This window comes from Castor canadensis, chromosome 7 (assembly GCF_047511655.1).
Source record: "Castor canadensis chromosome 7, mCasCan1.hap1v2, whole genome shotgun sequence".
Classification (NCBI taxonomy): Eukaryota; Metazoa; Chordata; class Mammalia; order Rodentia; family Castoridae; genus Castor; species Castor canadensis.
The window spans coordinates 111,821,111-111,845,162 of record NC_133392.1 but is presented as its reverse complement, the minus strand read 5'-3'; the positions used below and the strand labels follow the sequence as shown (position 1 = coordinate 111,845,162).

Here is a 24,052-nt window from a genome sequence, read left to right as displayed (position 1 = left end):
TTCAGTTCTCATTCGATCTTCATATGACAGGAATTACTATTAAAAAACTCATAATACCCATTTTATTAGCTTTTCAATGCTACCCTTTAAAGTGTGGCATCCCAGAAATAGACACAATATTACAGACGTGACTTGACCAGTGAAGCTATCAGTGGTCTCATTTCTCCTAGGAGCTGGACAATGAATTTTATTAATACAACTTAAAACTGTGCTATCTCTTTTTGTATACATTTTCATACTGACATTCAGTTTAAGGGAAAAAAAACTTGAGTCTTTATTATGTTAGCTACAATTCATCCTTAGTAATAGGAAAATAAAAATAAATGAGACTTGCTCAAGAGAATAAAAATGTATTCAAATAACTACAATATAAAGTGATATATACTATAATAAAAAGTGGTGCCAAGAAAAGAAATATTGTTGGAGCCAAATCACATCTGAGGTTCTAGTCATACACAAGGTTCTTGACTCAAAAGAACTGAAGAAAAGAAGGGGACATTCTAGCAGAGTGAAAGAGGATGAAAAAAAAAGAGAAAGATATAAAGTTGTAGAACAGAATGTATGTAAAGGAAATTATGCATTCATTCAAATATTTATTGAGTGCCTACTATGTGTTAGTGAACAAGAGAGACAAAGGAGACAGATAGAGCTCAGTAAGAAGTAACACCTGAGCAATGAGGTGAATGAGGTGTGAGAATTATTCAAGTGGATTTCTGGAGGAAGTACATTTCAGTCAGAGGAAAATCTAGTATAACGGCACAGAGCTGAGCCTGCCTAGTGTGATGAGGAACAGGAAGGTAAACAGTGTGGCTGGAGCAGAGGAAATAAGGGCAGAGAGCAGGAGGTAATAAGATCGGAGAAGTAACTGCAGGAATGACTGAATTTAAAATAAATGTATGTGCGTGTATTATACTTGAATTGGGGGGAGTGAGTAATAGATGAGGCTAGAGAGGAAGAAAAGCTAAGAATTTGAATAATTTTATTTTCAACTTAAGACTTCTCTACTATCAAACCATTGGCCCTATACAGTTTATGAAAGCATAATTATATGGCTATACCATCAGGAAAAACATCATTGCATCTTTACTTCTTCAGTTTTAGACTTGCTTTTTCTTTGAATTATTTTCCTATAATCTAGCCTAAGGTTTTCTAGCATTATCTTCCTTCATAATAATGAATTCTTTCTGAACTTCTCATCACTCTCATATTACAGCTTATTCTTCCTTAGCAGTTTATTTACTGCTTTCAGAATCTTCTAGGTGTTGAAAGAACGCCCTGAAAATCCACCTACCACATGTGTAAATGGTTGAAATCTCTTATGACAAATTCGTTCTTGCTTTATTGTTTTTATTTAAGAAACATTCTGTTGTGTTAGTTGAATATTTCCACAATGACCTAACTTCTCTCATCTTTATAAAGTTGTTTGCTGATGCTTCCTTTAAGTTAACAGTAGTGATAATACTAATTATGTTTAAAAAGTCATGGCAACAACAAAAATAATGCTCTCCAACACTTTCTGAGTATTTACTGTGTTTTAGATACTTTATATCCATTACATTTATTCTTATCAGAATTCTATTCATTATTTTCTGCCTTGTTTTAGGAATAAGAAAAAAACAACTCGCCCATAATCACAATGTCAGGTAAGTGGTGGAACTAGCTGCGAGTTAAACCCCAATATATTTGACAACTGAATTTAAGTGACATGTTTTCTATAGTCTATACCCTGGCCTATACATTGGGACATTAGTAGGACCTTTGCCTTTGAAATATCATCCACTTCTCTTATGTTTTCCTTGAGAATTCTTGTGAATTTCCTTGAGCAATTCACTTTAGAATGACCGTTTGTTTTATTTCCTTTTATGTTACAGTACCGTATGCTGCTATAATTGTTTTTTGCATGTTTGCATATCTTCCCTGTATGTTCCAGGATAAAAATCAAGTTGGTGGTTTATCTATCAATCACATTCTTGTAAGATATACCCTATTCCACTTCTTATCAGAAGTTCAATTCTGACCATTACATATGCCACTCAAGAAAAAAGAAGACATGCCTAATATCTATAGAGTCAATATTTACTGTTCATATCTCTCTTTTTCCCCTGAAAAGTAGCATAATGAGCAGAGCAAAATCAGTCATATGGCACATCTCATTAGGTGCTCAGTTACATGGATGTTTTATACCTATATCTAATATCTTCTTGTAAAGTATTACATTTTCCTATTCAATTGCTTAAAAGTACTTATTTTATGCTCTACACTCTTGAATTTTGTAAAAAATTTCCTTCTTTCAATATTCATTCCCTCCTCCACTGTAATTCTGTTTCTAATTATGCTCTTTTACTAGGATGAGTTACTTTATTTCACTTAGCATTAGTGTGGATTAAAGACCATAAAATTTGACAGAAGCCACTGAGCCAGAACCATGGCCAGTGTTTCTGAGTGTATAAATACAAACTATTGATTCATACTCATGTTCATTCAGTCCAAGAAAAAGAGTTAAGATAAAATCATTTTGCATGCTTCAATCTTAAAAATTGGGCAATCCATGTTTTTTTGGTGATCTAGTAGACAGTCTAGCTTGATAAAGCTAATTCGATCTTCTCTAGCTCTTCTGGAGGCTGCAAGATAGATCTACTATGGTATGGTATTCTCTTTAAAGAAAAACTATGTTGTAATCCCTTTTTTGTTTTTAATGGAGAAGATGTCATGTAACTATGTTATCAATATTTGGGAACTGATTTTTTTAAAAAAAGTAAACCTTTATGAATGTATTTCTGAATATAAATCGATCACTATTGACAAATGAACAAATACATCTTTTTAAAAGAAACATAAACACACATTATAAAATGATTATAAAAATTTTCATATAGAAATTAAGCATTTCCCTTTTTTAAAAAATTCATTTGTTCATTTTTAAAAAATTCATTGTTTGGGTCATTTCTACCTCCAGCATTTCCCTTCTAAAATCATTAAAAATGCAGCATAAGAAATGATTTATTTTCTACTATTTCAAGAAAAATAAAAGGGCTTTGGAAAGCTGAAAATAAAAGTGAACACTAAACAGTCATTCAGGAACAGAAAGTGACAGAGTAGCTAACAGACACATGATTCTGAAAAGGTTTGTGATTTGTTATTTTGCATGGCAGATACTTCAGCAAATTGCTAAATATCAAGTTTTAGAGTAATCTTTTATACATATACACACTCACACTCCAAAAACCTTTGCAAAGTCAAACAATTTGCACCAAAGAAAGAAGCATAATGTAAAATGAAACACACTGCTAATACATAAGCCCAAAGGGGCTTTCCCTGTGAGTGAGTTAATTAATTCAAAAAGCCTTTCTAAAATGTGGAAATTAACCCAATGAAAGCTCCCTAAGAATACTAAGAAATTAGCTAGGAAACAGTTTTTAGAAAAAATGAAATTACTGAAGTTTTCACAGAGTCAAAAAGAAAAATATTCACAAGATAGGAACTTACCACAATAGACAATAGTAAAAGTAGGGAGTAGGGTCAGCAACCAGGGGCAAGAAAGAAGAGAAAACAGAAAGCATTTTAATTAGGGAAATTTCAAAAACAATTAAGCAGCAAATGGTAGCAAACACATTTTGTAAAATGCAAGCATCCATTTAAGTTTTACAAGGGATAGCAAAAAACGTGCAACAAATTTAGAAGCTACAAAGCTAAAGGTCCAGTAAAAGGTAGTGACAAGAATATAAACAAAGAAATAAAGTTGGTGTGACTTTTACCATGCAATAAACATGATGAAAGAATGATATTAATGTCATAACCAGTGAAAATTATACCTTTCAGGGGTCGATTTAGCATCAAGCCAACTAGAAACAAACTGCTCAGAGGTTTCAACATATTCCTAATTTTCATCATATGCCTAATTTTCAGCAAATTCTAGTTCATGTTAGAATATCCATAGCAACCACAGCAAGTCTCTTTACATATATCTTAATTGAGCCACAGTAATGAGGGATTGTATTTTAGGTATTAATAAGGTGATACACGTTTAATCTGGAGAATTAATGAGGATTGAAAAGTGTTGGCTTTATCTAAAGAAAAACAAAAGGTAGGTACCATCTCACAAATGGCAGAAAACTCAGTAGTTTATTTCTAAACTTTTCTATTTGGGTCCCAAAACAAAAACTGCAATGTAAACCAAACAGAGAAATCTAGGCTGTTTAGTCAACCTCAACCTGATTACAAAGTGAGAGGCAAAGTAGACAACTTTACAGATTTATTTAGAGCTATGTAAATAGCTCTAAATAAATCTGATTACTACCTACCTTTATCTCATCAAAATAAATTAGGGCATCATTTATAGAATTCTCTCCTTTACAGAAAGATGAAAAACAATGGTGAGCAATTTTTCCTGGTATTTTTCAAGTAATACTTGATTCATATTTAACTTTTCATAACTCTAACTATAACACAACACTAAGTGTATCAAACTCTGTTAGAATATGAGGTAAAATTCAATTTCAAGCTTTCTCAATCTCCTTCTCTTTCCCCCACAAAATTTAAATGACAAGTGAATTTTTTTTCTTCAGTAGGTTTTATACTCAAGGTAAAGTGACTCAAGATCAAATTAATACAGTATTCCATCACTTCTAGGCTGCCTTTTGTTTTGCCCACGTCTTTCAACCAGAATGCCCCGATTTAATGCACAAGGTTTTTTTCCCTTTCTTTCTTAAAGGCATATCAAAATAATATAACTTATAATTGACAGTATCTTACATCAGATGAAATATAGTATTTTCTATTCACACCTCTGAGCAATAACACATAAATCGACCTCTGTAAAATGAGGTGAAACAATATGGTTAAAAAAAGAAATCTGTGTGTAAATGTTGATGAAAGAAATGCTTCAAAGAACAAAAACAAACTAAAGTGATGACAAAGTGGCTCATTTACCAAAGAATCTCATTAGTGTAACATAAGGATTTCCATGCACTGCCTACAACCTCTTAATAATAAATTTCTTTAAGTAATTTACGATATGTTAACAAAATTTCTTTGGTTAATGAATTCAGTTGATAGCAGATAGCAACAGAATGCCCACAGCTAGCACATGTGGGCAAAGCATTGGCATAAGAAATCTGATCAAATCAATCTATTAGTGTCTTTAACTAACTAAAACGTTACCTACCTCCCAGCCAGTACTCTGTGTAATAAAAAGTAAAAAAGGGTGTCATAAAAAAAAAAAACTGTTTAAAAAGAACAAAAAAAGGCCAAAGGAAGTTCAATAGTAAAGGTACCATACTATAAATTCTTCTCCATGAATAGAAGAGAACAAGGTATCTAAAACAGAATATTCTGTCACTTAAGACCAACAACAGTTTTATAAATTGCTTGTTCAAAACTCAGTACCTAAAATTTTGCTTTTAAAAAGCTAAGTTTTTAAAGTGAAAAGTACTTTTTTAAGTACAAATTTTGAGGAAAGAGATCCAGCTGCCTGTTCCATTTGTGTGTCTAAATTAGATCTCTAATTAAGGCGAGTTGCACTATTCAGGTTAAATTGGAATACAAATTGCAAATTTTGCTCTAATGCCACTGACACAAATGGATGAAAGTTTCTTGGAAACTACTACCTCTAGGTGTTCAAACCTGACATGTATAATTTGTAATTTAGAGCTCTAGATGCTGAGATGAGGTTCCTTTTTACAGTATATGTAAAACTGATTGTAAAAAGACCCACCTGTTATCATGAAATGTAATTAATCTTTTGCAATTTCAGTATTTTAGTAGCTGACAATAGATTCCTGGTATTAACAGGAGCAGCCCTAGTTTCTTTTCAGATTGTATAGATTCATCTGTAACAGCTTTGCCCATGGCAAGAAAGAGGAGTTCAAGCTGATAGACAATAAAGTAGAACTAGTATTGAATACAAGAGTGGATAATCACTACTCTATCTTCTGCTTAGAAGTTAATAACAACATGGGTAGCACAGGAAAGGTAAGAGAAGGAGGCGGCTCAACAGGACATTTAAGAGTATTTCAATGGAGCCAGGAATTCTGTTTAAAGGAAATAATTGCTAGTAGTTGACTTCACTTTTAAACCAAGTTTAATTTGATTCTAATTTTAGTGATAACATGTGAATTACAACATGAAGTATAAAGTACTGAAACCATACTATTTTAATTAAATTACATAAGATACCTGTTTTATTATTTTCACTATCATTTTAATATTAGAAATATACTAATATCTGAATGCAAAGATCTGAAAAATAAAGCTCAGTTACAGTCATTAAAATACTAGTATGTTATTAGAGTCACATCATTTAATAAAAAATTAACAAATAGAAAAACTTGCTTGGCAGCAAAAGAACAGACATCAATTTAAAAATCAGATTCATAATTATAACCTACATTGTGAAACAGAAAATAAGTCAAAATTTAAAAAATTGCCAACCATTAATAATTTAAAAATATGAAAAAAGAGAAACTATATGGAAAGTTTATAATGATCATCATTTACTTTAGGTAAATTTGTCTTTTGTTAATGAGTCTTGCTTTAGCTGTTAACCATCATTTTGACTGTTCATTTGTAACATGATTGAAACGGTCATTTTATGGCCATTATTATCATGACCTTAGTACAAAGCACCACTAAGACTTTCAGACAGTTTTCTCTGCTCACACTAAAACTAGACATTGGAATCATTACCTGATGAACAATTTTGCTGAATGCTTCTTGAAGTTTACCATGAATGGTAGATAGTTTCTTTGCATCCCGATTAGCTTCATGAATAGGAATAAGTACTTTATAAACCTCATTAACTGCTTCATACATGCCAGCCTATAAAAATAATGTTTATAAGACATTGCTTTCTTTTATATCAGTAAGAAAAACAATTATAATTTATAAATTCTTAATGTTTTTATTAAGACAATACACTGAAGCTTATCCAATAGGACATTAAAAATAAATGTTGCTAATTTTTAGCTGTATTAAGGCTTAATAAAAGAATTTTACACAATGTATCATCTCCTCTGGCTATACATATATGTAGCAGACATGCGTATGTGCGCATATATTAATATATATGCATGTACCTATATGCATATCTATATTTCTATAAAATTTAAATTGCATCTTTTGCTTCTACCTACACCATAATTACTAAGGTAAATGTGTGTATATGTATGTATACTTACTTAATCATATACAAACTTGTGCAAAAACTAATTCTAAGCAGAGGAACAAAAGAAATTCAATTATACAGATCAGATACCCAATTCACCTATAATCAGATAATGTATGGCCTCTTGTGAAACTAAAATCATTGACTTTTCTAAAATATTAAGTTGGTACATGCATTCTCTTATTAGAAATCTACTATTGAAAAATCTTCAAATACTTTTATCTTTTACAAAATATGAGAAGATTTGAGCTACCACATTTTCTTCCACTGGGGACCAGTTGGCCAGTGGTTTGGCCACTGGTTGCCTTGGTTACAATCAGAGTGTTTGTAGTGCTGATTCATCCCTCATCCTCAGTAATGCATTGGCACTGTAGTGAGAGGAAAAAGATGTTTTCCAAAAGCTACTGAGTTTTCACTGTTTCACAAATCAGCAAAGGTATTTTCTGAAGGAAATAAACATATGGTCCTCATTTCCTAGTCAGTTCACAGGAGTATCTTCAAGCAATAATATAGCTGTAATACCTGAAATATATTTAGAGTAACTAAAATGGCCCAGTAATTATTTTAATTAAAACCAGATTAATTGAAAAGTAAAATTCATAATTATATGTGATTATGTAGACATATTTTTATGTATTATTTTTCATACAGTTACATATGACAAAAGTGAAATTATGTACAGGCAAAAGAATTTCTGTAATATAGGCTATTGTCCCTTCAATCTAAATGCACCACTGTGAATTATTAAAATTATACACAAATACACAACTATGTTTATATTCTATTATGGCAAAAAAGTCTTTTCCTTCCATGAGTTCAACCCAGTGTAGAGGAGGAACTGGGGTGGCTAAGGGTCTTAGAGACAAGACATTTTTAAGAGGACTTAATATTTTTAAATCTGGGAAAAATACTTATAGAGTCTCATAATCAGTAAGTTTAAATGAGTTAATTCTAAGTGCCTACAATGACGAAGATGCGGATAACAGCAAACACGCTAGTACTTTCTTGAAGATAGGCAATGATAAGCACTTTGCATATATTAACTCGTTTAATCCTAACAGCAATCACAAGAGGTAGGTATTATTATTAGACATATTTAACAGGTAAGGAAACTGAGACACCAATAGATTAATTTGTACCTTAAGTAATGTAACTATTAAATGGCAGGGACAGGATTTAAAGTTTGACAATATGCCTTCTACATCGAGGCACTTAGCCAACAAAACGCAGGATAGTGACATGGCCTGGAGAAGAAACCAATTCCCAGTGGGGAAGAAAGCAGCACTGCCTTTTACCTCAAGCTTTCCCCTTACTTTCATAAACCTCAGTGTCTCCTAAATAAGACACTAAGCAGAAAAGTCTAAGAAAGCTGTTACCCTATCAACACAGTTCAAGAAGACCAGCAGGGATTTGAAATGCTTTCTTTTCTTTTTGGTGGGAATGGGGTTTTGAAATCAGTGCTTCACACTTGCAAAGCAGGTGCTCTACTGCTTGAGCCACACCTCCAGCTCATTTTGGTCTGGTTATTTTGGAGATGGAGTATCTTGAACTATTTGCCCCACTGGCCCAAAATAGCAATCCTCTTGATCTCAGTTTCCCAAGTAGCTAGGATTATAGTTGTAAGCCAATAGAGCCTGGCAGGCTATTTTTTCCTTCTCCACAAAACACCCCACCCGGATTCTACTTGACTGGCTCAACTTTTCACTTATGGATAGGACGGAATAAAAATGGGTGTTATACAATGGTAGGGTCGTCAGGCAAGGGATTCAGCATGAGTTCATAAAGCTCCTGACAGGTAAAATCCAGGCTCCAATATCTACCTACCAAGGCTCACTACACAATGGGGTGGATGTCCATACTTTCCTGGGCACCAGGACAATGCACAACCTACTAGAAAGAAAAGTCTCCATCTCTTCAAGGAGACAAGCAAGCTCTATTTACAGAGCCATATCAGCTTATCCACAGAGAACTTAAATTGTCCAGAAAAGCTTTTGTTTTATTCTTATCTTAATTTAAAGGTTCCAGAAAATATTTTGTGGTGAAAATTTTATGAACAACAATAACAAAAATTTATTGCAGACTATGTGCTGGTTCTTAAACAAGCAAATGAATAACACTGAGAAAAGTGGCAGATTATTAAGAAAAAAAGGAAAAAGCAATGATGACTCTAGATAGCTCTAAAAGTGCTTGGTGAAAACTACCTAAAGAAAAAGCAGGGGCACAAGGCAAAGAACATAAATATGCATGTCAACTTATAATCCTGAGGTATGAAACTGTGGGAAGAGAATGAATGAGAATCATCTACCATGGAGAAAGAAGCAGCTGCTTGTTCCAACAATCCCACAAGTCCTGATTCAGTAAAGTACTTTCCAGAGCAGATACCTTCTTCATCTGGAGATACCACATCATCTGAGACTGCAGATTCTTCTAAAACATTAGATGAAATATTCTAGGGAAGAAAATTGAAAAAGTTTATGAGGTAGAATTCATTTCTAACATGAAATAAATGCACATGAAGAAGTAACGGAAGCCCAAACATTTTCAAAGATGCAAAATCCATAACTGATTATACAGTAGTAAAGGTATTGAGAAAAAATATACATAGGATTGATAATTCAGAGGTAAGGAACTATGGAAAGAGAATTAACATGAAGTACCCTTTAAAAATGCACTGATGGATGGATGGGCTTAGGGTATAGTGGTAGAGTGCTTGCCTAGCAACTGCAAGGCCCAAGCATAAATCACCAACAGAGAAAAAAAAGATAATGAAAGTGTAATTAGTATTTATTCAACTTACAAAACATTGACTTAAGTCTTTATGTTTTCTTTAAAAAAAAACCTGAAGGACTCTACATACCAGTGAGCAAAAGTTAGAACCAGAAAAGGACATTAATGATTTGTATGTGTTACCTGGCAGATTCCTACCTGAAATGTTACACATCCCACAGGAAGATATTTTCGGTCCTCCAGCATGCTCAAATATTCAGCAACAAGTGCTGCTGAGTGGACTAGGCACTGAGCAGCTTCGGCATGATTGCTTCTTTCTGAGTGTTTGCCAGCCATGTTCTGCAACCAGGTCAATCGCAGATCTGGAGAGGTCTGATAACCCTTGGCAATTCTAATTAAAACCAGAAATGTTTCAATTAGCATAGGCTTCCCTACGCTGGGAGGGAATTTAGATGGTTTGTTCAGAGCTTTACCTAGATAAGTTTCTCATACTGCACAGAATGTATTATAACAAGTTTTTAAGTGGTATGAACATGTCATCATGTATGCTTACAGAAATAACCGTGGCATGAAATGTGTAATTATCAATTTGGGTTGGGGCAAAAAGACACATGTTATATTAAAATCTGGCAACTAAGGAAACAGTCAGTAAGGGAAAAGTCTGGGAACTTACATGTACTCTATGGGAACACAAAGAAGTTTTATATTTAAGGAAAAAAAAGAAAACATATAAAAGGTAGTTTCATCATATCAACCTTCCTGTTAAAGAGAGTAAAACTGTTTCATTCATATCCTTTTCTCTTTCAAACTGGAGTTTGAACTCATGGTTTCACAGTTGTTAGGCAGGTGCTCTATTACATGAGCCACTCCTCCAGTCTTTCTTTTGGTGTTGGGTATTTTCTTTCTTTTTTTGGGTCTGTGGGTGGGTAGAACTGGGGCTTGAACTCAGGGCTTATACCTTGAGCTGTTCTACCACTCCTTTCTCTGTGATTTCTTTTTTTTTTTTTTGAGATAGGGGCTGGTGAACTATTTGCCCGAGCTGGTTTGAACCTGATCCTCCTGATCTCTGCCTTCTGAGTAGACAGGATTATAGAAGTGAGCCACCAGCACCTGGCTCATTCAAAACTATGAAAATAGAGGGTCTGGCCACAGTGAAAAAAATTTTGACGTTTAGCTGTTGTATCTATCACAATTCAACTGTTGAAATCAGGATAATTAATGCTATGGCAAACATTCATTTACTGCATTTTTTCTTAAGTGAGAGCTTTTTACATTTAAAACACAGGCTCAGGGCATCCCTAAGAATTTCAGGGCCCAGGACACTAGTGTGCTAAATATGCACTATGATTATTTTAAATCTCTTATTTTTGATCGACATAGCACACACTTGCCCTTTTTCTTTGAATCTCAGCACCACAGAAGAAAATGTATGCATGAGTAAATATATACACTGAATAGTCATGTATAATTCTCCTAAGTAACACAGAGGATATGAAAGAGGTGTCTAAAAAAAAAGGACATTTTGACTTTTCAATGTACCATTAAAAAATCACTTAATTTGTATATGTCTTTTTTCACTTAATGTTGTTCATGTGTTGAAACCCACTATACAAAATGCAAGTGAATCAAACAAATGTTACCTGTACATTAGATCAATCAACATTTCAGGATCCTCCTGGTGTTCCTTCATTTTAACAGTATCAGAAAGGATCATATGGAGATTGAAAACCAGATCTTGGACCTACAGCAGACAATTATATGAATAATTTATTCATAATAACTAAATTAGTATTTCCTATGAGCATCTAAAGATTTCAAAATAATTACACAACTGTTCTATTTAGTATAAATACACAGAATTAAATACCAAAAATATAAACCATTAAAAAAAGGTTAGTTTAGTGAAACAAAAAGATTCTACCTTCTCTGTGGCACATGATATGTAGATTTAAAGAAATAAAAGATTACTCAGCAAAAAACAATATTTGATTTAACACTCTGGAAAGTGCCTATTTAACAAGCCTATTTCAATTAACAATTTAAAAGGTGGCATTTCTGACCTGATCAGGAAACGTTGTTTCCCTCAATTCCAGATCTTCTTCAGCATATGTCAATATAGTCTTGAGAGAACGTCTTAAAAATTCTTCATTAAAATTCTGAGATGTGCCCACCAAGGAGGACAGTGACATTGTTACCTGCATTTTAACCCTGGCAAAGTTCTATAACAGAGAAATTGTCAGGTCAGTATTTAATATAGGAAAGCTTAAAGGAAAAAGTTCTTTTTATTTCTCTCTAAAAGAACACTCTGAACTCTGTATCAGAGTGCTTGCATCACATGACTGACAACACAAAATTTCTTTTTTGTGGTGCTTGGGTTCACACCCAAGGCTTTGTATACGCTAACTATGTGCTCTATCACCAAGCTACATTCTATCTCTTACATCACAAATTCCTAAGTTACAGATAAAGTGTTTATAATTTATATTCTTCCCTTAAGTGTCTCAAATACCCTTGTTCTCAAATTCCTGTCAAAAATCTCTTCATATTTAACGTGCTCTAAATAGCCTCAATGATGTGTTTGCCTTTGACTAACGTATCTTTTTGTCTTCAGTTCCTCTTTCTCTGTAGAGCTTGAGACTTTGATATTTTACTGGATAGCACCATTTGGATGTTTCATGAGTACCTCATAGTCAGTATGTCTAATGTATTTTCTCTTTCTGTTGATTATCCAAATAAATTGTGCTATTATTCTTGTTATCATTCAAACCAAAAACCTAGGGGTTATCCCATATTCATTCTTCCCTCTCATTATTTATACCATAAATCCAGTAACATTTCATAATCTGTTCCAACCTGTTCTTTCTCCACTCTTAATACCACTACTTTAGTTAACACTCTTACTCTTTCTTTCCTGGATTGCTGTAATAACTTCCTAATCAATCTCCCTGGCTTTTTCTCTTATCCCTCAAGTCCATATTCTATGACACACTATGGATAATTTTTACAAAAATGCACATCAGTAAACACATCATCTTCCCCTTAAAAATAATCCACTGGCTTCCCATAGTGTAAGATATAAATTCAAATATTGAACCTAAAAATATTTCTATATAGTGGGAACTGGTAACACAGTGCTAAACAAAATAAGCATCAGTGCCAGTTTTTTTTAGAGGAACACAAAGATGATAAATTGCCTTTTTTCCTCAATAGGGAAAAACAGCTTTTCTATTTTATTTTTTTTGGTGGTACTAGAGTTTGAACTCAGGGCCTCATGTTTGCTAAGCAGGAGCTCTACCAACTGAGCCACTCTGCCAACCCTGTTTTGTGTTGGGTATTTTCGAGATAGGGTCTTGGGAACTATTTGCCTGGGCTGGCTTTTAAACTTGGTCCTCCTGATCTCTGCCTCCAGAGTAGGTAGGATTACAGGTGTGAGCCGCCAGTGTCCAGATTAGATTTCTTTAAGTAACAGAAAAAGGGTGGGGATTAGCTCAGTGTTAGAGCACTTGCCTACCATATGGAAGGCCCTAGGTTCTATCTATTATACCAAAGAAGAAAAACATTTAAAAAAAAGAAAAGAAAAGAAAAAAATCTAGAGAACTGTATACATGGTCAAATTTAGGGACTTTATTTCAAAAAATAAATGAGATCAGTAAACTAGACTCTTTTTGTTCTAGATTATGAGAGACGTCTTGGCATCCAGAGAAAATAAAGCAACATGAGGTAACAAATGTCATACTTCTGGGTATGACGCAAAAACAAAAGATGAAAAAACACCATAAACACTATCTTTATCAAAATGAAGAGACACATAGAATCCACATAATTAGAAAAATGTTTAAAGGTTGCCAAAACAAGCTAAAATAGGAAGCAATTCCAACATAAAACAAGGAAGGAAAAACAGTCAGATATCATAGGGCACAGATTTCAGAACTATGGGAAAAAAACTTTTTTTAAAATAAGAAAGTAACTTCAAATGATAAAACTGAGTTGTCCTGGAAACAAAATAAGCTAAAAATCTGGTAGGAATGGACAGAGATGGACCAACCAGAAAGTTCAGGAAGTTAAGCAAAATGTACATACAATAGTAAAATCCTAGCAAAGACCCATTCTTAAAGGAAATTTCTATAAAGCTCAGCCAAGAATACAGTTAAGAGTTCATTAGTGACAGGGACGTCACGAATGTGTCCTTAGGTGATGTTGCCATTGTGTGGACATCTTTGAATATATGTATACAAATCAAGAAGGATATGATGTCACTAGGCAATATAATCTAATAGAACCACCAAAATGTCATAAAACATGAAAATTCTAGTGCAATATTCTGCCCTAAATTTAAAAAAATTATGAAGACGTTACCTTTAGGAAGGAAAACAAGGAAGAAATATAAGAACTTAAGGAGAAAGGGTAAGAGTTAGAAACCAATGAAGTAAAATAGGAGATTGTGAGCTGGCACAGAAATGAAGATGAAATTTTTAAAAAGCTAAAAAGGATAAAAGAAAATAACATAACAGGTAAAGAATAAGTTTAAAAAAAAAAAGGAAAGAAACCCAACAACATTTGAATAATTGGTAACAAACAGGAAAACATCAAATAGAACAAAATAAATATTTGATTTCATACTCAAGAAAACACTGTGAAATAAATGAATTAAAAGTACTTATTATATGCCTGAGAAAATTAACAAAAATCAGTCAATATCAAGACATGGCCTAGAAATGTCATTTAATTTCAAATATAAAGAAAGAATCACTTGAGCCACTAGGGAAAAAAAAAAAATCAAGTACCTTTTTTTCTTCTGTTAAGTGTTCTTTAATAAGTTATACTAATCTTTCTCACGCTTTTTATTATTCAAAATGTGAGGCAAAAATTTCATAGCCACCCTTGAATGAGAGGCTGTTGAGTAGTGTTGAACTTTGGAGGCCACAAACCATGGTAATGGGTTTCCCGCCTCCACCCCCCCACCCCTGCCCGAAGAACCTGTTACTCCCTTGGTGGTAGTAATGTTTCCCATTGAGAATGCAAGGTTTAAGAAAATAGAAGATTAGCATTACTACATAATTATAAAGGTAGCCATTACAGCAAAAATATAAACTGTGCCAGATGTGATAAACCCTATACCCCAAAATTATAGTGAACTGCTCATATAATCTAAGATGAAAATAACACAATTCTTTTAAAGAGAGAGGGGAAGAAAAGGACATAATAAAGTAACAAAATAGTATTACAAGGTATACCTAATTTAATCACACAAAAAATGTTTAATTCAAATTAGGAATGGGATCATAAGGAAAAACTCAGCTCTATGGTGTATTTGAGAGGCACATCTAAAACAGAGTACATGCCTGGTACGGAGGTTCACATCTGTAATCCTAGCTACTAAGTAGGCAGAGCTCAGGAAGGACTGAGGTTTGAGACCAGCCCAGCAAATAGTTTGAGAGACCTTATCTCAAAAATACCCAACACAAAAAAGTCTGGCTGAGTGGCCAAGTGGTAGAGTACTGCCTAGCAAGTGTGCAGTCCTGAGTTCAAACTCCAGTACTGAGAAAAAATTAAAAAAGAGTACAAATGAAATATCAGGGAAAGATAATTAAGCTGATTCAAATTAGAAGGAAAGCAAAGATCGAGATCTTAATTCTGGCTGGTGGAGTGGCTCAAGAAATAGGAACACTTAGCAAGTGTGAGGCCCTGAGTTCAAACCCTAGTACTGCCCAAGACAACGTAACACCATACAAGGTAGAATTTGGGCCTCCCTCACCCAAAATAAATGATACACATTTTAGATGTAACCAAAATGTTCTTTTCAATTCTAAAGGGGACTAATTCAAAAGAGGACATAATAGATATGAATATTAATATTTAAATAAGAGGTAAAGGAGAAAAAGACAAACACATGAATAGGTTTTAATTAACCTCCATCAGTCTACCAACTGGACCAAAAATAAGAAGAATATTGAAAAACAATAATGAAATTAATAAGGTATATCTGTTTGTTTTATGTTTAACTCAATATTCTAAAAATAGAAATGACCTTTTTAAGTGCTCATGGCAAATTCATAAAAATTGAATGTATGTTTGGGAACATAAATATAACACATCCACAATACATAAAGGGATGAATAGTATATGTGATTGTTTCATTACAATGCAATAAAAACAAAAATTAGCATCAAACTTTGAAACAAAAAGGCTTGTCAACTCTTTGCCTTAAAAAGAAAATACAGGGCTAGAGGCATTGCTCATGTGGTAGAGCGCTTGCCTGACAAGCACGAAGCCGAGTTCAAACCCCAATGCCACCCAAAAACAAGACGGTTTAAGATTAGATGAAAATATACAAAAGTCTCTGTTTCTCCAAAAACTGTTTAACAGCCGTCTGTAAGTGCTGTACTTCATCGTGAGCCCAGAGAATTCTAGTGACAAAATACTTACATTCCCAATCTCAAAGTTCTGTCTCATGAGTAGGTAAAGCGAGGCACCAGCATGTGACCGTATTGTACTGATGCTACTGCTACAATGTCGGAGGAGCCGGAGGCATAAGTCAGCACATTGCTCTGTTTCTTCTTCAAACAAGAGTTCAGGGAACTGTAAAAAAAGAACATCAATACTGATTTTTTTTTTTTTTGGATGGGACTGGGGTTTAAAGTTAGGCTTTTACACTTGACAAGTAGACACCTATTCCTTGAGCCACACCTCCAATCCAACACTGAACTTATAGTGAAAGTTCCAGAGATATGCTAATACAGCCTGGACTGAAAATCTGGTAGGTTAGGCCATAAATGAAAAGAATGGCTAAAGGACAACATTAGAAAATGGCCCAAAGACACTGGGGTCAAATACTGATGATGTCATTACTAGCTAAGAGTGACTTTAGACAAGTTTTCTCATCCATAAAGTAGGAATAATAATATTATCTACATGGGATTGTTATAAAGCTTCAAATAGGCAATGTGCAAAAACACAGGATAGTTAACTGATATGCAAGAATTCTGTAATATTTTTTATTATTACAAAACAGTACATAAGTATTTTCACTGGTTAAATTTCATCACCATCTGTTTACTCTATCTTCTAGGATGACTAAGATGAAATAGCTACCTTCAGAACTTAAGAATACACAAATTTCCAGGGAAAATAAATAGGAAATTAAAAGTAATTGAACAAAAAGAAACACTTCTTTTCCATTTGCCATGGGATACATTAATTTTACTGGATTGAACTGTGTATATAATAAATTCTTAATAAACTGAGTTAAAAAAGGAATGGACAAGCTGGGTATGGTGGTGCACACCTATTATCCCAACACTCAGGAGAAAGAAGCAGAATGCCAGCTTAGGATATGTAGTGACTCAACACAACAAGCAAAAAAGGGAACAGACAGGACAATATGAAGAGAAAGTATGAAAAGGCCTGCAGTTAAAGATTAGCTATTAATTTCAGGCCCTTCTCATGCTAAAACTATTTTTTAGACTAAAAACTGGTTAACAGTGATCCTAATAAATGAGAGATTCATAAAGGGGGGGGCGGGCAGAAGCAGAGACACAAGGAAAAATCAAGGGTTTTAGGTAATGATTCAAATTTTAACTATACATAAACTAACCAAAAAATGTGTCAAACGATCTTAGACAATGTTTAAAAAGAAAGTAATATCAGACAAGATTACAGGTATAAAAATCACCTACCTTTGAAACCAGGGCTCTCTGTGTAGCAAAACAGTGTTGTAGATAAACAGCACTTTGGTTACAGGCCATGCTATGGAGTAGCACTTTCAGCACCCCACCAAGAATGCTCTCTTTGGATTCTGTCACAGAAACTGTCTGCAATTTAAGAATAAACAAATAAAACAGAGATGTACCTGAAATTTGGTTGGGAGTTATAAAATATGTAAGAAAAGCAAAAACTTAAAAGACAAGAAAATGATAACATTAGAACTAGGAGGACTTAAGGACAAGATTTGGATAAAAGAAGGAGGATTTGGATAAAAGAAGGAAAGAGTGGATAGAATTTAAGTGAGAAAAAAAGAGAGGAGCATAGATATAGTGACAAAAAGCAGAAAGTATGTTGTTCGAGGAAAAACTGTAAATGAACTTGGACTAACTTGAGTTCATGTAAAAAATGGTTTAATAGCTTAGAGTGGTGCCCTTGGCAGAGAAAGTTGGCATATCAATAATCATTCTTTCCTTCTTCCTTTAAAACCAGAAATCCTAGATTGTACCTGGGGACTGTGAACCCTAGTGAACAGATTAGTTTAATCCTCTGAGGCATGCTCTTAGAAATACAAGTGCACTCTGCTCTTCCTTTTTACCAACTAAAGTACAAATCAATGCTAGAGCTTGAGCAAGTATCTTGGATTAGGTATCTGGGATTTACTATTTCTTTTCATCCTCTTTTTTTTCGAGTAGCTTTAGACCTACTTCAGCTAATAAAGTACCAAAATATAAAGAGTCCTCTAAGTCTGAAGAGTTTCTAATTTTTTTTAATTAAACAATGAAGAAATACAAACTTTTCATGTTTTAAAATTTTCAATTGGGATTTCAATCAATTATTTTAAGAATCTTATGGAAATGAAGAGAATGGATTAGAGAGGGAAGAACATAGGTATACCAAAGCTATTATAATAGCTTTGAAATAAGAACCTGACAGAATGGTGGAAGTAAAAAAAAAAGAATGGAATGAATAAGTGAGAGACATACTTACTACAACAACTGAGAGAGCTTGGTAATGGGCTTAAATCCTGGTTCTTCCGTTTATCAGCTGTGTGATCATGGACAATTACTTAAAATCTCTGTGGCTAACTGTTCTCATTCATAAGATGTGGCTACTGAAAATTTGAACTACATGAGTTTCTTCTAAGGACCATATGAGATACTATTTGAAAAATGCTTAGGACAGTGGCTGACATAGGAAAAACCAAATAAATATTAGTTACTACTATTATTACTAATGGGGTCAAAACTATCTAGAAGGCTACTAATAAGAAAATTGTACGTAAAACACCACAACACTGCTAAAATATGTGGAAGATAAGGAATACATTCAGCATGTTTCTATGTAGTGATAGCTATTCATGCATGTTGAATGTATTATGGCAGGACATCCAACTACATTCAGCAGCCCTTTGTAAATGCAAGACTAGGCTCTGAAGGGGAGAGATAAAGAGATGTAATTTATAAAAAGAGAACTACAGACTGCTGAGAATTAAGTTTTTTTGGAACTACTGATATTTAAATATAATTATATAGTTTGATAAGTATTTTCCTCCCAATCCCAATTTACCGAGTCTGTACTTTTTAAATTCCTTTCTTGTGTTCTTACCTGGACAATAATCTCTAATGTATCTAAAATGATTAGGTTTGCTTCAGTAGCCAGGTTTCCGTCAATTAGTGCTTCATGTTCAATCTCTGCTCTTGACCTGACACAAAATATTATAAGAAGTTATCTTTTGAAAAGCCACATATAAAAAAAGAATTTAAGAATGCATAAAAATGAAAAGAAAACCTTGAAATCATTTTCAGTATTTGCCAGAATAAAAAAATTTCAAAAAGGTAATATTTTACATATTAAAAATGCTTTGTTAGGCTTGGAGCCAGTGGGTCATGCCTGTAATCCTAGTTACTCAGGAGGCAGAAATCAGGGGGATCAAGGTTTAAAGGTAGCCCAGGCAAGTAGTTAGTGAGACCCTATGTCAAAAAATACCCAAAACAAAAAACAGGCTGCTCGAGTAGCTTAAGTGTAGAGGGCCTGCCTATCAAGTGTGAGGCCCTGAGTTCAAACCCCAGTATTGCCCCCCAAAAAGCTTTGTTTTATTCTGTATTTTTTTTGGCTATGCCAATACACATTTTCTCACTCCACTATGGTAGCATAATGCCCCTATAAAAGTATAAATATTTATACTTCAAATTTCAGACATGCAGCAAACCACAGCTTAATTTTGAATGACACTAGGTGGAGCTTTGTGGGCTTGCATTTAAAACTGTTTCATGTTAACATTCAAATACTAGTCATTTTAGCATTCCAAAGATTTTTCCATGTATTTATTCATTATAAAAGTGTTTAATATTTCTAAGGTGTCACTGAATTCTCCTTTAATTTTTATTACCAATATGCTCATAAGATAATACAATTCTTTGGTAAGAGTAGATAGAATCATGTATTAGAAAAAAAACTTTGGGGAAAAAAAAATCTGTGAGATGACAGATGTTAACTAGCCTGATTGTGGTAATCATTTTCAAATGTACACATACATTAAAAGTCACAATGTATAGTGTAAATATGCACATTTTGGTCAATCATAACTCAGTAAAGTGAGAGGGGTAAACAAAGAAAATGAAACACAATTTGTGAAAAACAGTTGCTGAATGTACTGTCCAAGGGGATTTGTTGGAGAAATCGGTTTTAAAATATAAAAAAAATTTGCTTTACTGTGACCCATGAAAAATTCTTCCCCCAAATCTTTTTTAATCTAAAATTTAAAATTAAACATGAATATTTTATCTTCTAAGATTTGAATGCCAAATATAAACTAAAACTGAAATTAATCACTTTCCTCCTGCATTTGAAACCTGACAAGCCCATCAGACCCAGGCTCTATTACTTGTCAAGCTTCTCTGTATTTTGACGCCAGTGAGTCATCTCCTTTCTCCACCTCAGGTTTTCTTGGCTTCCAAAAGCACTTCCAGATGGGCTTCTCTCTATCAAGTAAATTTCAAAACCAATTTATTTCAGTTGGACCACATATAAGTATATTTGCAAACTGACAAGAAATACTGTATATCATTAATTTTATGTACAGCCATTTTACCCTCAGGACAAGTAAAAGGACCCAACAATGGGTTTTTTTATTTAAAAATTTTCACAGTAGTTATAGAAGAAATATATTCACTCATATTGAATATTTCTTGAATTTAAAAACCCAACAACCTTTTATAAGCAAAGGTTCAAAAACTGATTTTCTTGAAAGACCCACATGATGTGACATCCCTTCCTACCACTTTCCCTCTTGCTTATACCATTACAGCTATTCTGCTCTACTTGTTATTCCCCATCAGCATAGAAATGCTCCTTATTTAGGTTCTGTGAAATGGCTGTTGCAATTTTTACCTGATTGTTCTTGCTATAAATTTTTATTGAGCAATCATTCATTACCACTTCAGAAAGGTCTTCCCCTACTTTCCAAGACTTCCTTTCCTCTGAATTTGCTTTGTTCCTGCCCACAACACTTATGGCCACAAGAACTCAAGCTATTTAGGGACAGAAATGATGTCTAATTTGTTCAGCACTTTATGCTCAGGCTGATAAAGTGGCCCATACCAAGAGCTCGAAAAGTTTCTGTTCAATAAGTAAACAAAATAGAATGAATTCTTAAAGTAGTTACTTCCTTTTTGGTCTACAAAGCAGGAAAAGAGGAAGGTAGGGTTCACTTGAGAAGTTTCTAGGTTTGAAGGGAGGCTGAGTGGTATGGAAGATTTTAAGAGGCTATAGAAATGACTCACACAAATCCATCTTAAGTGAGAAGATACTGAGAATTGTAGAGAAATATACAAACACACAATGGAATCAGATACCAAGCTTTCAACTAGAAAACTAATGCTTCTTTTTGAAAAAGGTAAGACTTTTATTATTGTTATTACTTTTGGTGGTACTGGGGTTTGAACTCAGGGCTTCTCACTTACTAGGCAGATGTTCTACAATTTGAGCCATTTTGAGTCTTTTTTTGTGTTGGGTATTTTCCAGGTAAAGTCTCTCAAACAATTTGTACAGAGCTGGCTTTGAACCTGAATCCTAATCTCTGCCTCCTGAGTAGCTAGGATTATAGGTGTGAGCCACCATCACTAAAAAAAGATAACACTTTAAATTGGTTGGATGGAAGTAAAAATTTAGAGTTCAAATAGGATCTAAAAACATACTGAAAAATAATTATCATTTGACGCAATGACAGACAGTTCTACGTATTTTTTCTATTTTCTTTCATTTCTTGCCTTCTCTTCCTTTTTAATTTTGAAATCTCTACCCTTGAAAAATTTTATGAAATAAAACAAAAATGCATATATTAAGATATTTAGAAAAATATCTTTACTCTTTACTACTTTTTCCCCCAAAAAATTACCTCTTACTTCCTTACTTAAGAATATCTTGGGGAAGCTGGGTGTTGGTGGCTCACACTTGCAATCCTAGCTACTCAGGAGGCAGAGATCAAGAGGATCCAGATTTGAAGCAAGCCTGAGGCAAATAGTTCTTGAGAGTCTATCTTGAAAAGTCCTATACAAAAAACAGGGCTTGCATTAGTGGAGTGGCTCAAGTGGTAGAGCGCCTGACTACCAAGCCTACCAAGCGTGAGGCCTTGAGTTCAAGCTCCAGTACTGCCCAAAAAAACAAACAAAAAAAAGAGTATCTTGGGGGTTAGCAGAGTTGCTAAGTGCCTGTCTAGCAAGCTGGAAGCCTTGAGTTCAAATCCTAGTACTGCTAAAACAAAGATAATGACAACAACAACAAAAAAGAGTATCTTGGACTGGGGGTATGGTTTAAGTGGTTGAGTGTGTGCCTAGCCAAGCTCAAGGGCCTGAGATCCATTCCCAATACCAATAAAAAAAGAAAATAAAAGAATGTCTATTATTAGTGATTTCTAATTGTTCAACCATAAATAAGAAGTATAAAGGCATAAGTTTTCTAAGACAAAGAACATCAATTTTTACATTCAAACAATGACAGCTGTTCCTAAGGCCCACAAATTTAAAAATGTAACAAAAATTGTAACAGTTTGTAATAGTTAACAGTTCCCTTCTCTCCAAAAATAAACCTCAGAAACAACTTTGGTATAATACAAAATCCACTAAATTAAAAATAAAAAGATGTTGCTTCTATCACTTAGTTTATCATCTTAGACAAGTTACTTACCTCTGAGTTTTATAATCTTTATCTTAAAGGTAAGTGTAATTTATGCATTAGGTTTTGATAATTGAATGATCTAAGTAAAAGTTAGTTTTCATACTTTTTTAGAGGGCTATCCATAATAAATAAGTTCAAAGAAAACATAAAGGTATGTTGTAAACTGTATATAACTATAATGGAAAAAATAGTGCTCTATTACCTTCATGGGCGAAGATTGGGTCTTATTCATTATTAAATTCCAAACACAGATAACATATAAAGAGCTATTTAAATAAGTGATCGCTGTGCTAAAGGTCTGTCAGAAAACTGTAGTTGAAAAATACTCATTTACATAAATACTCATATTTTAAATCAACAAATATATACTGTGCTGTTAGCATGAGTTATGTACATAGATGACTAAGCCATTCCCGTCCCATTAAGGAACTCTTATCAATAAAATTATTTGCATATCACTTTGGAATCCACAAACGTTTACACATACATGATCACTACAAAATGATAAGATCAGCTGTTATACTACCTTCTAAATTCTTGATACAATCATAAGTGGATGAGGAAAAGGATGGTGGGATGATAAAGTGATATAGCCAAGGATGTATGGCTGATGGATAGCCTGGGATTAGAAACAGACCTCAAATGCTACTAAACTGGTTTTTCCCCCCTCCGGATACATTTTTGGCTTTGATATAGAGTATATTAATTTATTGTGAAACCCAAAACACTCTTAACAGTAAAAAGTGATGCTATACAGGATGAACGCTAATGTAAACTATAGACTGTCTGTGATGATGTGTTGATGTAGATTTACCAATTGTAACAAATGTGCCACTCTGGTGGGAAACAATGGAGGGAACTATACTGGGCAGGGTGTATGTGAATCTCTATATTTTATGCTCAATTTTGTTGTCAATCTAAAACTACTCCAAAACAATGAACTGGTTTAAAAAAGAGTGGAAAGCAATGCTATTAATAATTGCACAAGGGCAACAGGCATTAACAGAGACTATCCAGAGAAAACTGGGAACTGTGTTCACCTTCTTTAAATTAAAATTCTAACTTATATCCTGAAGAGAATTAATTACTCAAGTTAATTCAGAATTTAAAATCATATTTAGGGCTGGCTCAAGTGAGAGAGCACCTGCCTAGCAAGCATGAGGCCCTGAGTTCAAACATCAGTACTGCAAAAAAAATTTTTTTTTTGAAAGTATAGACTTGTCACTGAAGACATACAACAGTGGTGATTATAACATACAATTCAAGGAAATGAAAATATTCCTC

General features: G+C 33.7%; 1 protein-coding gene across 12 annotated transcripts in view; it reads right to left on the bottom strand.

Moving 5' to 3' along the window:
• The window catches only part of Dock7 (dedicator of cytokinesis 7), a 207,473-nt gene that overhangs the window by 19,142 nt on the left and 164,279 nt on the right, over positions 1–24,052 (bottom strand). For 7 of the 12 annotated variants that reach the window (XM_074079907.1, XM_074079909.1, XM_074079912.1 and 4 more), the window contains 10 exons: positions 20,478–20,574; positions 19,199–19,295; positions 17,566–17,700; positions 16,316–16,468; positions 11,950–12,108; positions 11,530–11,630; positions 10,088–10,280; positions 9,468–9,611; positions 6,685–6,816; positions 5,165–5,179 (listed from right to left, as the gene is read on the bottom strand). In XM_074079907.1, the coding sequence (XP_073936008.1) occupies positions 5,165–5,179; positions 6,685–6,816; positions 9,468–9,611; positions 10,088–10,280; positions 11,530–11,630; positions 11,950–12,108; positions 16,316–16,468; positions 17,566–17,700; positions 19,199–19,295; positions 20,478–20,574 (1,226 nt within the window). The remainder of the gene's footprint in view (positions 1–5,164; positions 5,180–6,684; positions 6,817–9,467; positions 9,612–10,087; positions 10,281–11,529; positions 11,631–11,949; positions 12,109–16,315; positions 16,469–17,565; positions 17,701–19,198; positions 19,296–20,477; positions 20,575–24,052) is intronic. The other 5 variants (XM_074079908.1, XM_074079911.1, XM_074079914.1 and 2 more) reach the window with 1 other exon arrangement.